At 52.2% G+C, this 15,879-nt stretch overlaps 1 protein-coding gene across 2 annotated transcripts in view; it reads left to right on the forward strand.

Moving 5' to 3' along the window:
* Positions 1 to 1,639: 1,639 nt before the first annotated feature.
* URM1 (ubiquitin related modifier 1) overlaps positions 1,640 to 15,879 on the forward strand; it is a 46,944-nt gene continuing 32,704 nt past the window's right edge. The window contains exon 1 of one of the 2 annotated variants that reach the window (XM_030207944.1): positions 1,640 to 1,723. In XM_030207944.1, coding sequence (XP_030063804.1) covers positions 1,689 to 1,723 — 35 coding nt within the window. In that variant the 5' untranslated portion in view covers positions 1,640 to 1,688. Of the gene's footprint in view, positions 1,724 to 1,779; positions 1,875 to 15,879 lie in introns of those variants that run through there. The other variant, XM_030207943.1, reaches the window with a different exon arrangement.

Genomic DNA, 15,879 nt, shown 5'->3' on the forward strand with positions numbered 1-15,879 from the left:
TAGCCCTTCTCTGATGTAACTTCCTATTTCCGCGCGGGTGGGACAGAGAGAGAGAAGGGCCGACGAGGCGATCCGCTTCTTTTACAGGCAGAGGCAGTTCACTGCACGCTAGAGCTGCGCCGCCGATTCAGCAATTTTTAAACTGCAGCGGGTCAGGGGGGCTGTCAAAGGAGCTGACTGCGGTGCCAGCAGCCTTTCAGTCAGGCGCAGTGAGAGCGGAGCACCCTTCCTTGTTCTTACACCCGGGGCGGACCGCCCCCACCACCCCGCCCTTAGTACGCCTTCCCTTCGAGTTCGTTCCCTCAGAGTCCCGCCCTTGTGGAAAGAGGAAATTATGTCAGAAGGCGGGACTCTGAGGGAATGAACTTGAAGGGAAGGCTAGAGACAGGTAGGGCTTTCAATGACGCGGCCGCTTCGACGGAGGTAATCAGCGGAGAGAGGAAAATCGCTGGGTGGCTGGAGGGGGGCAGGGGAGAAAGGAGAATCGCTGGGCGGTGCAGGCAAACGAAGGCAGTGGTGGGAGGTAGACGTCAGGCAAGCAGGCTTCTACTGCGGGAGCGTGATGTCAGGAGATGGTTACGAACGCAGTGAGATACATTGGAACGTTGCAGGAGCAAATTATTATATTAGATTATATTTGTTTTTTACGTAGATTGATCAAGACCTCTGAGACAGGCCTTCGTGCTGAAACACGGCCGTGTCGGGTTGTTTTTACCTTTGCCAATAAAGCATTTTTATTATCCTCCTTGGACTTACCTCTCTGGTTTGTTTTGTTTCTCAGGTCCTTCTCCTCCTCTTGTTGTTTCGTTTGCTTCATACTTATTATATCTACACTAGTAAAAAAGCCCCGTTTCTGATGCAAATGAAACGGGGGCTAGCAAGGTTTTCTTCTGTGTGCATGTGGGAGTGTGTGTGTCCCTGCCCTCTGCCCTCTGCCCTCTCCCCCTCTGAGTCCTTCATTGCTTTGCTGTGTTTTCCTTCACTGACTGTTTGTGTTATAGAGAGGGCGGGGCAGACACTCATGGGGAAACCGGATATCTCTCCCCCTTCACACTTCTGGCTGGAGGCTTCATAGAACGTTGGTGTTGCCTTTTATATAGAGAGAGATATGAGAACCTTTCAAATAAATAAACAAAAAAACCGGTCAAATTTAAAAAATAAATCTTTTGTCCTCCACCTTTTAAGGCACTGCTTATTCAACTGGAACAGCTTTTGACTTTTTACAGATGGACCACGCATAGGCAGTCCATGATCTGTAATCATCTTTTACTATTACTTTCAATAGCTTTTGCAATTGTTTTGGTTGTACTTTTGACTCCGCCTACTGGCTTCAACCCATATCACGGGCTTGATAGGGTCGTACCGTTTCTTGTTCTTAATCTAACCTCCTTGGCTAGACCTAGGAGTAGGACTGTAACTCCAGATCAAGGTAGGATTGTAGTGACCTCCAAATCAGTGGAGAGGAGAGATGTTGAGGTCTGTACAGTAACCTCGATTTCGTGATCAGATCAGCAGTCGATCGAAGCTGCGCCCGGTTCCCCCCCAAAAAACCCAAAACAATGATTTCCCAGACCCGGATGCAGCCTACGGCCATTTCTAAGAAACGGCCCTCTAGAAACAGTCTGAAGTGGTGTGGCGTCATTTCTTGAATAAACTTTAGGTCACATCCTGTATGTGGCAGCAGCAAGATGGCGGCGTTTATTTCTTTACAGCTGGAATTCAGGTGTATATTGTAGATGTAGGGTGACCCTGAATTTGATTTATTAGTAGGAGGTTGTGGTTCATTCGGTGATAGGGTTAATGGAGGAGAGGAAACTAAGCAGAATAGTTTGGGGCGCACGCGCGCTTCTCTCTTTCTGGACCGCAATTCCCTGGTAGTTCCTGGAATTTCTTATTACTCTTGCGGAGTTTGGTCAGAGTTAATTTGTTCTGGACTTATTGAATATTCATAGAACGTTAAAAACGTGTGTGTGTGTGTGTGTGTGTGTGTGTGTGTGGGGGGGGGGGGGGGGCTGTTAATCGATGCACCGTTAATTACAGAGGCTTGTACTTGAATTTTGAAACTGAATTGGAAACAAATAAGATTTGGTATCCAACTAGTAACTAATTTAACGTGATATTTAAGACGGGATCACGGGATTCATGTTAACTACTGACCGATGATGAGCCTTACATCAGTGCCTGGTAAAACGGTGGAAATTATCGTTAAGAACAAAATTACTGGTCGTATAAATAAGCATGGGAGAAACAACATGGATTTAGAAAAGGGAGATCTTGTTTTACTAGTCCATTATCATTCTTTGGAAGTGTAAATAGATGTGAATAACGGATGACTGGCTAATATATTTGGAGTCGCAATTTGATAGTAGTACCCCATGACAGACTCTATAGGAAGTTTGGCGTAGGAGGTACTTTGAATTGACAACTGGTTAAAAGGATAGGAAGCAAAGAAAAGAACTAAATGGTAAAATTTTCCAATGGAAAAAGGGGTAAATAGAGGCATGTTTCCGAGATAGATGCTCGGACATATAGGTTTAATTTAGTAAAGATTTGGAAAAGGAAGCAAAGAGTGAATTGATGAATTTGCAAATGACATAACACTGTACAAAACCAAGCAGACAGTGAAGAACTGCAGAAGGATTTTGCCAGACTGGATAAGTTATTGTCAAAATGTTAGATGAAGTTTGATGTGCAAAGTGATGCAGATAGAGGGGAAAAGTCCTTTATTATTATTTTACTAGTAAAAAAGGCCCGTTTCTGACACAAATGAAACGGGCGCTAGCAAGGTTTTATTCGGAGTATGTATGTTTGGGAGAGTGTATGTGAGAGTGACTGTTTGAGAGTCAGTGTGAAAGTGTGAGTGTGTGAGAGAGAGAGAGTGAGTCTGGGTGTGAGTGTGAGAATGAGAGTGTGTGCAAGTGTGTATGTGAGACACAGTGTGATAGAGAGTGTGTGTGTGTGGCCATCCATGCTCCTCTGTCCCCTGCCCCCTCCATTCATCCCTTTGCAGCATTTCCCCTCTTTGCCTGAGGCCTGCCCTGCAATCCATATCCATCCATGCCCATCCGTCCCCTCCATTCATCCCTATCCAGCAATTCCCCTTTCCCTGAGCTCTGCCGTCCCAATCCATGGCCATCCATGTTACTCTGTCCCCTGCCCCCTCTATTCATCCCTTTCCAGCATTTCCCCTCTCTGCCTGAGGCCTGTCCTGCAATCCATATCCATCCATGCCCATCTGTCCCCTTCATTCATCCCTATCCAGCAATTCCCCTTTCCCTGAGCCCTGCCCTCCCAATCCATGGCCATCCATGTTACTCTGTCCCCTGCCCCCTCCATTCATCCCTTTCCAGCATTTCCCCTCTGTGCCTGAGGCCTGTCCTGCAATCCATATCCATCCATGCCCATCTGTCCCCTCCATTCATCCGTATCCAGCAATTCCCCTTTCCCAGAGCCCTGCCGTCCCAATCCATGGCCATCCATGTTACTCTGTCACCTGCCCCCTCCATTCATCCCTATCCAGCATTCCCCTCTCTGCCTGAGGCCTGCCCTGCAATCCATGTCCATCCATGCCCATCTGTCCCCTCCATTCATCCCTATCCAGCAATTCCCCTTTCCCTGAGCCTTGCTGTCCCAATCCATGGCCATCCATGTTACTCTGTCACCTGCCCCCTCCATTCATCCCTATCCAGCATTTCCCCTCTCTGCCTGAGGCCTGCCCTGCAATCCATGCTCCTCTGTCCCCTGCCGCCTCCATTCATCCTTTTCCAGCAAGTCCCCTCTCTCCCTTCCATGACCCCCCCTCGCATCCATGCTCCTCTCTCTCCCATGTCCCAGCCTGGGCCGCCCTCTTCTCCTCCCCCCCTTCGCATCCATGCATCGGGGGTTTTTTTTTTTTTTTTCTTCTTTTAAAATTTACCTCCGTGGCGGTTCCGGCAGCGAAGCGTCAGGGAAGGAGGCGGCGCTCCCGACGTCTAGGTTTCCCTTCGCTGTGTTCCGCCTTCTTTTGACGTCATCCTTGACGTCAGAAGAAGGCGGAACACAGCGAAGGGAAGGCTAGACGCCGAGAGCGCCGCCTCCTTCCCTGACGCTTCGCTGTCGAGCAATGCGATTGGTTGAGTGTCATTGCTCCGCCCTCGACGTCATCACGTTTGACGCGTGGGCGGGGCAGACACAATGGGATCTCACCCCCTTCACTTTTGGCTAAAAGAGGCTTCATAGAACGTTGGAGGTGCGTTTTATATAGAGAGATTTTTAGAAAGTTCAAATAAGGTTTAGAAGGTAAGTCTTTTACACATGAAGTATAGCTTTGTAAAGTACAAGAGAAAAACATAATAATCCAAAGGAAGAAAAGGGGAAATGGTCCTAGCTGTACTTGTACAGTGCTGGGTAGGATTTTGAAGTCATTATGGACAATATCTTGAAATCCTTAGCTGTCAAAAAAAGTGACTAAAATGTTAGAATGGATAATAAAACAAGAGAATATTGTCAAAGGCATTATAGTAACTACAATAATCATAAATATAATTAGGGCTTCTATTTTTAGTGGTTTATTTTCCAGCTAATTAGGATTTTTAAGGGTGCAAAATATGTGTTTGTGTTTTCATGCCACTTTTGGATGGTTCAGGTGTTCCCCAGAGTGATAGCGGCAAATATGCAGTTTTTGTTTTGTCCTGTTTATTAAATTTTGATTTTAGCTAATTTAGTTTAGTTAATTTGATTACTGTAATGCTGTTTACTGAGGCCTAAAAGTCTCTCATCAAAAAACTTCAAACAACTCAGAATACCGTGGCTTATCTCATATATAAAGCCCCTTGATTCATCAAGGCAGCTCCTCTTTTAATCAAGCTGCATTGACTTCCAATAAATGCAGTTAACCTTTAAACTATGTGTACTTGTTTATCAAATTTTATTTGGTCTTTAACCTATTTGCAATACTTGTTAGAATGACCTTTATGTAATGCTCATTTGACGTTAAGAGAGACTATCATCTCTTCCATTTTCCATGTTGTAAAAAATCTTTGTTACAGATCTATTCATGATGCAAGTTTCACATACCAAGCTACTAGGAAATAGAATTCCCTACCAAAGTCACTCAGATATGTTACTGACTACCTGAAATTTCATAAATTGTTGAAAGCATTCTTTATTTAGTGAATTCCTCTCCGCTGTTAGTGATTGTTATTCTTTTAGTTAATTTAATTTTTTCAGAATGAGTCATCTTACTGCGTGGATGTTTTTACCTATTATTGTGGGGTTTTTTCATTATAGTTCTCTTATTGTAATTTGCTTTAAAAGTTTGATGTAAGCCATATTGAACCCGAACTTGTTTGGGATAATATGGGGTACAAACGCCAGAAATAAATAAGTATTTTTAAGTACAAACTATAATTGTTACTTTATGAATAGTAGGTTTATGTGTGTTCCATATCATCAAGCTGATCAATCCATAGACTGGTGGGTTGTGTCCATCTACCAGCAGGTGGAGATAGAGAGCAAACTTTTGCCTCCCTATATGTGGTCATGTGCTGCCGGAAACTCCTCAGTATGTTCTCTATCTCAGCAGGTGGTGGTCACACACAGCAGCAGCTCTGGCTAGGCCTCCAAGCCTAATCCTTAGGTTTTGTTGAGGCCTGGGGTTGAGGGCTCTTTTGAGCAAGTGCAAACCTGGTGGTGCCAGGTCCCTCCTTTTCTCCCCCCTCCCGCTGGCTCCGTTTAAAAAAAAAAAAAAAAAAAAAATTTTAAACGTCTTTAAAGGCGTTTAATTCGACGTTTCTTTAAACGTTCATTGCAGCTACTCACTGGGACACCAGTTCGTTACAGCTCGGAGCGGCAAGCAGGTAATTTTACCTTCCATATCATCAAGCTGATCAATCCATAGACTGGTGGGTTGTGTCCATCTACCAGCAGGTGGAGATAGAGAGCAAACTTTTGCCTCCCTATATGTGGTCATGTGCTGCCGGAAACTCCTCAGTATGTTCTCTATCTCAGCAGGTGGTGGTCACACACAGCAGCAGCAGCTCTGGCTAGGCCTCCAAGCCTAATTTTTAGGTTTTGTTGAGTGCCTGGGGTTGAGGGCTCTTTTGAGCAAGTGCAAACCTGGTGGTGCCAGGTCCCTCCTTTTCTCCCCCCTCCCGCTGGCTCCGTTAAAAAAAAAAAAAAAAAAAAATTTTAAACGTCTTTAAAGGCGTTTATTTCGACGTTTATTTAAGCGTCTATTGCAGCTACTCACTGGGACACCAGGTCGTTACAACTCGGAGCGGACAGCAGGTAATTTTACCTTTTTATAGCGGGCGGGGGTTCCCCGATTCTTCTCCTCGTGGCACATGGCGTCGGAGGGCGAGGGCGCAAAGGGTCGCTCCCCGGGTCGCTTGAGCGCTTCTAGAGGGGATGCGGGGGTCTTAAAGCCTGATTCGCCCTTGTTGGGTGGCAGTTTCGTGACCGATGAATGTCCCGGTCCTTCCTCCGGCGTGGCGGTTTTTCCCGCCATAAACGCCCATCCCCCGCTCCTCGCCTCCGCCATTTTGGCCGGCCACGCGGCTCGGACGGCTTCTTCTTGGGCCGCCCTTGAGGTTGGAGACATTAATGCCATGAACGCCCTTAATTTGGGCGACGGCACAGAAGCGGCTAAAGTTAAGAGCCGTTCTTCCCGCGCGGCTCCTTCGCGGAGTTTCGCGCCGGACGCCATTTTGGATGCGCAGCAGGCCTCTCCCCCGCTGTTGCGAGCGCCGGTTGAGAGTGCGCCTAGGGCTGTTGCCCAGGCTGCGGAAGTGCACAGTCTGGGGGGTTTCTCCCCCGAGTTTGTTTTGCTGCTGCATCAGGCCTTCCTCATGCACAACGCTGCCCCCGCTCCCTCGTCTGGTAAAGAGGTTGAGGTTCCCAGAGGTAAACGCCCTCGGGTTGATTCCCAGGCCTTGGAGGAATTTGTCTCCTCCGATGTAGATGAGGGCAGCGTGTCTGAGGTCTCCCAACGGTCCTTTGCGGATTCCTTGGAGGAGACGGATCCCCGCTCGGATGGAGCGGATGATCCCTCTGCAGCGCGGCTTTTTCGCCCAGAGGATTTGCCCAACCTGTTGTTACAGGCCATGGACACTTTGAAGATTTCCTCTCCGGAGGACGTCTCTCCCTCAGCCCCTGTTGGCTCTGCCATTATGCTGGGGACGAAGCGCCCGCCTAGAACCTTCCACGTGCATGATGCCATGCACACCTTAATTTCGGCTCAATGGGATGTCCCAGAAGCGAGCCTTAAAGTGGCTAGGGCTATGTCCCGCCTCTATCCTTTGGCTGTGAGTGAACGTGAGGCCTATCTGTGGCCTACCGTGGATTCTTTAATCACTGCGGTGACTAAGAAAACGGCATTGCCGGTGGAAGGTGGCACGGCCCTAAAGGACGCCCAAGACAGGAGATTGGAGGCGGCCTTAAGGTCGTCCTTTGAGGCGGCTGCTTTAAGTTTGCAGGCCTCAGTTTGCGGATCCTATGTGGCCAGGGCGTGCCTGACTATGGTGCAGCGGGCTTCCCCCTCGGATCATTCCTTGAGGGATGATTGGCCAGCCCTGGAATCGGGCTTAGCCTATGTGGCAGACTTGCTGTATGATGTCTTGAGAGCCTCAGCTAAAGGCATGGCTCAGACAGTCTCTGCGCGGCGGTGGCTTTGGCTGAAACATTGGTCTGCTGACCACGCCTCTAAATCCCGCCTGGCTAGGTTGCCTTTTAAAGGCAAGCTGCTCTTTGGGGTCGAGCTGGACAAAATCGTGACCGATCTCGGCACATCTAAGGGCAAGAAGTTACCAGAGGTCAGGGCTCGGGCTAGTGCTCGTCCCGGTACCTCCAGAGGACGGTTTCAGGAAGCCCGTCGGTACCGCCCGGGCAGGTCGGGTTCTTCTGCCCCCTCTTCCTTTAAGAGGCATTTCTCCCCCAAGCAGCGTTCCTTTCGCAGAGACCGCCGTCCCGGAGGTGCTCCCTCCGGTCCTCCCCCAGGGTCTCGTACCCAATGACGGGGTCTTGGTCCACGCCCCAGTGCAGATTGGAGGACGGCTGTCCTCGTTTCTGGGCGAGTGGACCACAATAACTTCAGACGCTTGGGTGCTGGAAGTCATCAGAGACGGCTACAAGCTAGAGTTCTGCCGACCCTTAAGAGACGGGTTTGTACTCTCTCCCTGCAAGTCTCCGGTCAAAGCTGTGGCAGTGCAGCAGACTTTGGACAATCTGATCCGCCTGGGTGCGGTCGTTCCGGTGCCAGAAAGTCAGCTTGGCAAGGGGCGTTACTCCATTTACTTTGTGGTACCAAAGAAAGGAGGTTCTGTCCGGCCTATCCTCGACCTCAAAGGGGTCAATCGGGCCTTGAAAGTGCGGCACTTTCGCATGGAGACTCTCCGCTCTGTTATAGCGGCAGTGAAGGCAGGGGAGTACCTGGCTTCCTTGGACATCAAGGAAGCGTACCTGCATATTCCCATCTGGCCTCCTCATCAACGCTTTCTGCGTTTTGCAGTCCTGGGCCGACACTTCCAGTTCAGAGCCCTCCCGTTCGGGTTGGCTACTGCTCCGCGGACCTTTTCCAAAGTAATGGTGGTCATAGCGGCCTTCCTGCGAAAGGAAGGAGTAGAAGTCCATCCTTATCTGGACGACTGGTTGATCCGAGCCCCCTCTTATGCAGAGTGCGGCAAAGCTGTGGACCGGGTAGTTGCTCTTTTGAGCTCCCTGGGATGGATCATCAACTGGGAGAAGAGCCAGCTGCGCCCGACTCAGTCCCTGGAGTATCTGGGAGTTCGATTCGACACCCAAGTGGGCAGAGTGTTCCTGCCAGACAATCGGATTGTCAAACTTCAGGCTCAGGTGGACCAGTTCCTGGTAGCCTCTCCTCTTCGGGCTTGGGACTATGTGCAGCTGTTGGGCTCTATGACGGCCACGATGGAAGTAGTGCCCTGGGCCAGGGCTCATATGAGACCACTACAACACTCTCTGCTGCAGCGCTGGACTCCGATGTCGGAGGATTATGCGGTGCGTCTTCCCTTGGATCCAGCAGTGCGCAAGGCGCTGAGCTGGTGGATGCAGGCAGACAAGTTGTCTGCAGGAATGCCTCTGGTGACCCCAGAGTGGATTGTCGTCACGACGGACGCCTCATTGTCGGGCTGGGGAGCCCACTGCTTGGGAAGGACAGCGCAGGGGCTCTGGTCTCCTGCAGAGGCGAAGTGGTCTATCAACCTCCTGGAACTCAGAGCCATTCGGTTTGCGCTTTTGGAGTTCATCCCGGTACTGGTGCTGAAGCCTGTACGGGTACTGTCGGACAATGCCACGGCTGTGGCCTATGTCAACCGCCAGGGAGGTACCAAGAGCGCCCCTCTAGCCAAGGAGGCTATGAGTCTATGCCAGTGGGCGGAAGCGAACCTGGAACAGCTGTCAGCGGCCCACATTGCCGGAGTCATGAATGTCAAGGCGGACTTTCTCAGTCGCCATACCTTGGAGCCCGGAGAGTGGCAGCTATCTGCTCAGGCGTTCTTGGACATCACGAAGCGCTGGGGCCAGCCGAGCCTAGATCTGATGGCGTCATCGGCCAATTGCCAAGTGCCGCGCTTCTTCAGCAGAGGACGGGACCCTCGATCCCTGGGAGTAGATGCTCTTCTCCAACAATGGCCGACACAAGAGCTTCTCTATGTGTTCCCACCCTGGCCCATGTTGGGCAGGGTCCTAGACCGGGTGGCAAGACATCCCGGCAGGATAATCCTGGTGGGTCCGGATTGGCCCAGACGTCCCTGGTATGCGGACTTGATCAGGCTCTCAATCGACGATCCTCTGCGGCTGCCAGTGGAGCAGGGCCTGTTACATCAGGGTCCCGTGGTGATGGAGGATCCCTCCCCCTTTGGTCTTACGGCCTGGCTATTGAGCGGCAGCGTCTGAGGAAGAAGGGCTTCTCAGACAAGGTCATCGCCACTATGCTGAGAGCGAGGAAACGCTCTACTTCTACTGCTTACGCCAGGGTTTGGCGTATCTTTGCAGCGTGGTGTGAAGCAGGCTCACTTTCTCCCTTCACTGCTCCAATTTCTTCAGTGTTGGCGTTCCTGCAAGAAGGTCTGGACAAAGGCCTGTCGCTCAGTTCCCTTAAGGTCCAGGTAGCGGCTCTGGCTTGCTTCAGGGGCCGCCTGAAGGGTGCTTCCCTGGCTTCCCAGCCAGATGTGGTGCGCTTTCTCAAGGGAGTTAATCACCTGCGCCCTCCTCTGCACTCAGTGGTGCCTGCGTGGAATCTCAACCTGGTGCTAAGAGCATTGCAGAAGCCGCCGTTTGAACCCTTGTCGAGGGCATCTCTGAAAGACCTGACGTTGAAAGCAGTCTTTTTGGTGGCTATCACTTCAGCCAGAAGAGTTTCCGAGCTCCAGGCGCTCTCATGTCGAGAGCCTTTTCTGCAGTTCACTGAGGCAGGAGTGACTATTCGCACAGTGCCTTCCTTTCTGCCCAAGATTGTTTCTCGCTTCCATGTGAATCAGCAGCTCTGTCTCCCTTCCTTTCGTAGGGAGGACTACCCAGAGGAGTACTCTGCTCTTAAATATCTGGATGTGAGACGAGTCATCATCAGATACTTGGAAGTGACCAATGATTTCCGGAAATCGGATCATCTGTTTGTCCTGTTTGCAGGTCCTCGTAGGGGTCTGCAGGCTGCTAAGCCTACAGTGGCAAGATGGGTCAAGGAAGCCATTGCAGCGGCTTATGTGGCCGCAGGGAAGGTGCCGCCTATCCAGCTGAAGGCTCACTCCACAAGAGCTCAGGCGGCCTCGATGGCAGAGGCCGGTTCCGTCTCCTTGGAAGAGATATGCAAGGCGGCAACTTGGGCTTCGGCCCATACATTCTCCAAGCATTACCGCTTGACTGTGGCTGCTCGGGCGGAGGCCCGGTTTGGAGCTTCAGTGTTGCGGTCAGGGATTTCTATGTCCCGCCCTGGGTGAGTACTGCTTCGGTACATCCCACCAGTCTATGGATTGATCAGCTTGATGATATGGAAGGTAAAATTATGTATAATCATACCTGATAATTTTCTTTCCATTAATCATAGCTGATCAATCCATAGCCCCTCCCAGATATCTGTATTGTTTTATTCTGGTTGCATTTCAGGTTCAAGTTTACTCTTCAGTTACTTCAGAAAGACTTCGTGTTCAAGTTTTTTCACTTGGATTCTTCAAGAGTTAAGACGAGTTTGTGTTACAGTGAGCTGCTGCATTCCTCTCCCCTCCGTTTTACGGGGCTGGATTGAGACTTATAATTCTGCCGGCACTCCCTCCCGCTTCGTGCGGCTGTAGGGCAGTTTTGTACCCCTCCCGCTTCGGCGGTGTTCGGGTCAGTCAGCTCCTCCCGCGGTTGCGGTTGCAGGATAAGCCAGATCCCCCCGCATCGGCGGGGTGGTGTCCCTCCCCCGCTCCGCGGGGATGAGCTGGACGGATTCCCCTCCCCCACTTGTGTGGGGATGAGCTGGGTTAATTCCCCTCCCCCGTTTCGGCGGTGGTGAGCTGGGCAGAGTGTCCCTTCGTGGGTGTAATTCTCTAAGTGCTGAGTCCTGCGGATGGAGCTTTGATATCGACATACTGAGGAGTTTCCGGCAGCACATGACCACATATAGGGAGGCAAAAGTTTGCTCTCTATCTCCACCTGCTGGTAGATGGACACAACCCACCAGTCTATGGATTGATCAGCTATGATTAATGGAAAGAAAATTATCAGGTATGATTATACATAATTTTACCTTTTTATAGCGGGCAGGGGGTTCCCCGATTCTTCTCCTCGTGGCAATGGCGTCGGAGGGCGAGGGCGCAAAGGGTCGCTCCCCGGATCGCTGGAGCGCTTCTAGAGGGGATGCGGGGGTTTTACAACCTGATTCGCCCTTGATGGGTGATAGTTTAGTGACCGATGAATGTCCCGGTCGTTCCTCCGGCGTGGCGGTTTTTTCCCGCCATAAACGCCCATCCCCCGCTCCTCGCCTCCGCCATCTTGGCCGGCCACGCGGCTCGGATGGCTTCTTCGTGGGCCGCCCTTGAGGTTGGAGACATTAATGCCATGAACGCCCTTAATTTGGGCGACGGCACAAAAGCGGCTAAAGTTAAGCGCCGTTCTTCCCGCGCGGCTCCTTCACGGAGTTTCGCGCCAGACGCCATTTTGGATGCGCAGCATGTCTCTCCCCCGCTATTGCGAGCGCCGGTTGAGAGTGCGTCTAGGGCTGTTGCCCAGGCTGCGGAAGTGCACAGTCTGGGGGGTTTCTCCCCCGAGTTTGTTTTGCTGCTGCATCAGGCTTTCCTCATGCAAAACGCTGCCCCTGCTCCCTCTTCTGATAAAGAGGTTGAGGTTCCCAGAGGTAAACGCCCTCGGGTTGATTCCAGGCCTTGGAGGACTTTTGTCTCCTCCGATGTAGATGAGGGCAGCGTGTCTGAGGTCTCCCAACGATCCTTTGCGGATTCCTTGGAGGAGATAGATCCCCGCTCGGATGGAGCGGATGACCCCTCTGCAGCGAGGCTTTTTAGCCCAGAGGATTTGCCCAACCTGTTGTTACAGGCCATGGACACTTTGAAGATTTCCTCTCCGGAGGACGTCTCTCCCTCAGCCCCTGTTGGCTCTGCCATTATGCTGGGGACGAAGCGCCCGCCTAGAACCTTCCACGTGCATGATGCCATGCACACCTTAATTGCGGCTCAATGGGATGTCCCGGAAACGAGCCTTAAAGTGGCTAGGGCTATGTCCCGCCTCTATCCTTTGGCTGTGAGTGAACGTGAGGCCTATCTGTGGCCTACCGTGGATTCTTTAATCACTGCGGTGACTAAGAAAACGGCGTTGCCGGTGGAAGGTGGCACGGCCCTAAAGGACGCCCAAGACAGAAGATTGGAGGCGGCCTTAAGGTCGTCCTTTGAGGCAGCTGCTTTAAGTTTGCAGGCCTCAGTTTGCGGCTCCTATGTGGCCAGGGCGTGCCGGACTATGGTGCAGCGGGCTTCCCCCTCGGATCATTCCTTGAGGGTTGATTGGCCGGCCCTGGAATCGGGCTTAGCCTATTTGGCAGACTTGCTGTATGATGTCTGGAGAGCCTCAGCTAAAGGCATGGCTCAGACAGTCTCTGCGCGGCGGTGGCTTTGGCTGAAACATTGGTCTGCTGACCACGCCTCTAAATCCCGCCTGGCTAGATTGCCTTTTAAAGGCAAGCTGCTCTTTGGGGTCGAGCTGGACAAAATCGTGACCGATCTCGGCACGTCTAAGGGCAAGAAATTACCAGAGGTCAGGGCTCGGGTTAGTACTCGTCCCGGTACCTCCAGAGGACGGTTGCAGGAAGCCCGTCGGTACCGCCGGGGCAAGTCGGGTTCCTCTGCCCCCTCTTCCTTCAAGAGGAATTTCTCCCCCAAGCAGCATTCCTTTCGCAGAGACCGCCGTCCCGGAGGTGCTCCCTCCGGTCCTCCCCCAGGGTCTCGTACCCAATGACGGGGCCTTGGTCCACGCCCCAGTGCAGATTGGAGGACGGCTGTCCTCGTTTCTGGGCGAGTAGACCACTATAACTTCAGACGCGTGGGTGCTGGAAGTCATCAGAGACGGCTACAAGCTAGAGTTCTGCCAACCCTTAAGAGACGGGTTTGTACTCTCTCCCTGCAAGTCTCCGGTCAAGCTGTGGTAGTGCAGCAGACCTTGGACAACCTGATCCGCCTGGGTGCGGTCGTTCCGGTGCCAAAAAATCAGATTGGCAAGGGACGTTACTCCATTTACTTTGTGGTTCCAAAGAAAGGAGGTTCTGTCCGGCCTATCCTCGACCTCAAAGGGGTCAATCGGGCCTGGAAAGTGAGGCACTTTCGCATGGAGACTCTCCGCTCTGTTATAGCGGCAGTGAAGGCAGGAGAGTTCTTGGCTTCCTTGGACATCAAGGAAGCGTACCTGCATATTCCCATCTGGCCTCCTCTCCAACGCTTTCTGCGTTTTACAGTCCTGAGACGACACTTCCAGTTCAGAGCCCTCCCTTTCGGGTTGGCTACTGCTCCGCGGACCTTTTCCAAAGTAATGGGGGTCATAGCGGCCTTCCTGCTAAAGGAAGGAGTACAAGTCCATCCTTATCTGGACGACTGGTTGATCCGAGCCCCCTCTTATGCAGAGTGCGGCAAAGCTATGGACCAGGTAGTTGCTCTTTTGAGCTCCCTGGGATGGATCATCAACTGGAAGAAGAGCCAGCTGCGCCCGACTCAGTCCCTGGAGTATCTGGGAGTTCGATTTGACACCCAAGTGGGCAGAGTGTTCCTGCCAGACAATCGGATTGTCAAGCTTCAGGCTCAGGTGGACTAGTTCCTAGTAGCCTCTCCTATTCGGGCTTGGGACTACGTGCAGCTGTTGGGCTCTATGACGGCCACGATGGAAGTAGTGCCCTGGGCCAGGGCTCATATGAGACCACTACAGCTATCTCTGCTGCTGCGCTGGGCTCCGATGTCGGAGGATTATGCTGTGCGCCTTCCCGTGGACCCAGCAGTGCGCAAGGCGCTGAGCTGGTGGACGCAGACAGACAAGTTGTCTGCAGGATTGCCTCTGGTGACCCCGGAGTGGATTGTCGTCACGACAGACGCCTCTTTGATGGGCTGGGGAGCCCACTGCTTGGGAAGGACAGCGCAGGGGCTCTAGTCTCCTGCAGAGGCAAGTGGTCTATCAACCTCCTGGAACTCAGAGCCATTCGGTTGGTGTTATTGGAGTTCATCCCGGTACTGATGTTGAAGCCTGTACGGGTCCTGTCGGACAATGCCACGGCTGTGGCCTATATCAACCGCCAGGGAGGTACCAAGAGCGCCCCTCTAGCCAAGGAGGCTATGAGTCTTTGCCAGTGGGCGGAAGCGAACCTGGAGCAGCTTTCAGCGGCCCATATTGCCGGAGTCATGAATGTCAAGGCGGACTTTCTCAGTCGCCATACCTTGGAGCCCGGAGAGTGGCAACTATCTGCTCAGGCGTTCTTGGACATCACGAAGCGCTGGGGCCAGCCGAGCCTAGATCTGATGGCGTCATTGGCCAATTGCCAAGTGCCGTGCTTTTTCAGCAGAGGACGGGACCCTCGATCCCTGGGAGTAGATGCTCTTCTCCAACAGTGGCCGACACAAGAGCTCCTCTATGTGTTCCCGCCCTGGCCCATGTTGGGCAGGGTGCTAGACCGGGTGGCAAAGCATCCCGGCAGGGTAATCCTGGTGGGTCCGGATTGGCCCAGACGTCCCTGGTATGCGGACTTGTTCAGGCTCTCAGTCGACGATCCTCTGCGGCTGTCAGTGGAGCAGGGCCTGTTACATCAGTGTCCCGTGGTGATGGAGGATCCCTCTCCCTTTGGTCTTACAGCCTGGCTATTGAGCGGCAGCGTCTGAGGAAGAAGGGCTTCTCAGACAAGGTCATCGCCACTATGCTGAGAGCGAGGAAGCGCTCTGCTTCTACTGCTTACGCCAGGGTTTGGCGTATCTTTGCAGCATGGTGTGAAGCAGGCTCACTTTCTCCCTTCACTGCTCCAATTTCTTCAGTGTTGGCGTTCCTGCAAGAAGGTCTGGAGAAAGGCCTGTCGCTCAGTTCCCTTAAAGTCCAGGTAGCGGCTCTGGCTTGCTTCAGGGGCCGCCTGAAGGGTGCTTCCCTGGCTTCGCAGCCAGATGTGGTGCGCTTTCTCAAGGGAGTTAATCACCTGCGCCCTCCTCTGCACTCAGTGGTGCCTGCGTGGAATCTCAACCTGGTGCTAAGAGCATTGCAGAAGCCGCCTTTGGAACCCTTGTCGAGGGCATCTCTGAAAGGCCTGACGTTGAAAGCAGTCTTTTTGGTGGCTATCACTTCAGCCAGAAGAGTTTCCGAGCTCCAGGCGCTCTCATGTCGAGAGCCTTTTCTGCAGTTCACTGAGGCAGGAGTGACTATTCGCACAGTGCCTTC

The sequence above is a fragment of the Microcaecilia unicolor genome, chromosome 6 (assembly GCF_901765095.1).
Source record: "Microcaecilia unicolor chromosome 6, aMicUni1.1, whole genome shotgun sequence".
NCBI classification, from domain to species: Eukaryota; Metazoa; Chordata; class Amphibia; order Gymnophiona; family Siphonopidae; genus Microcaecilia; species Microcaecilia unicolor.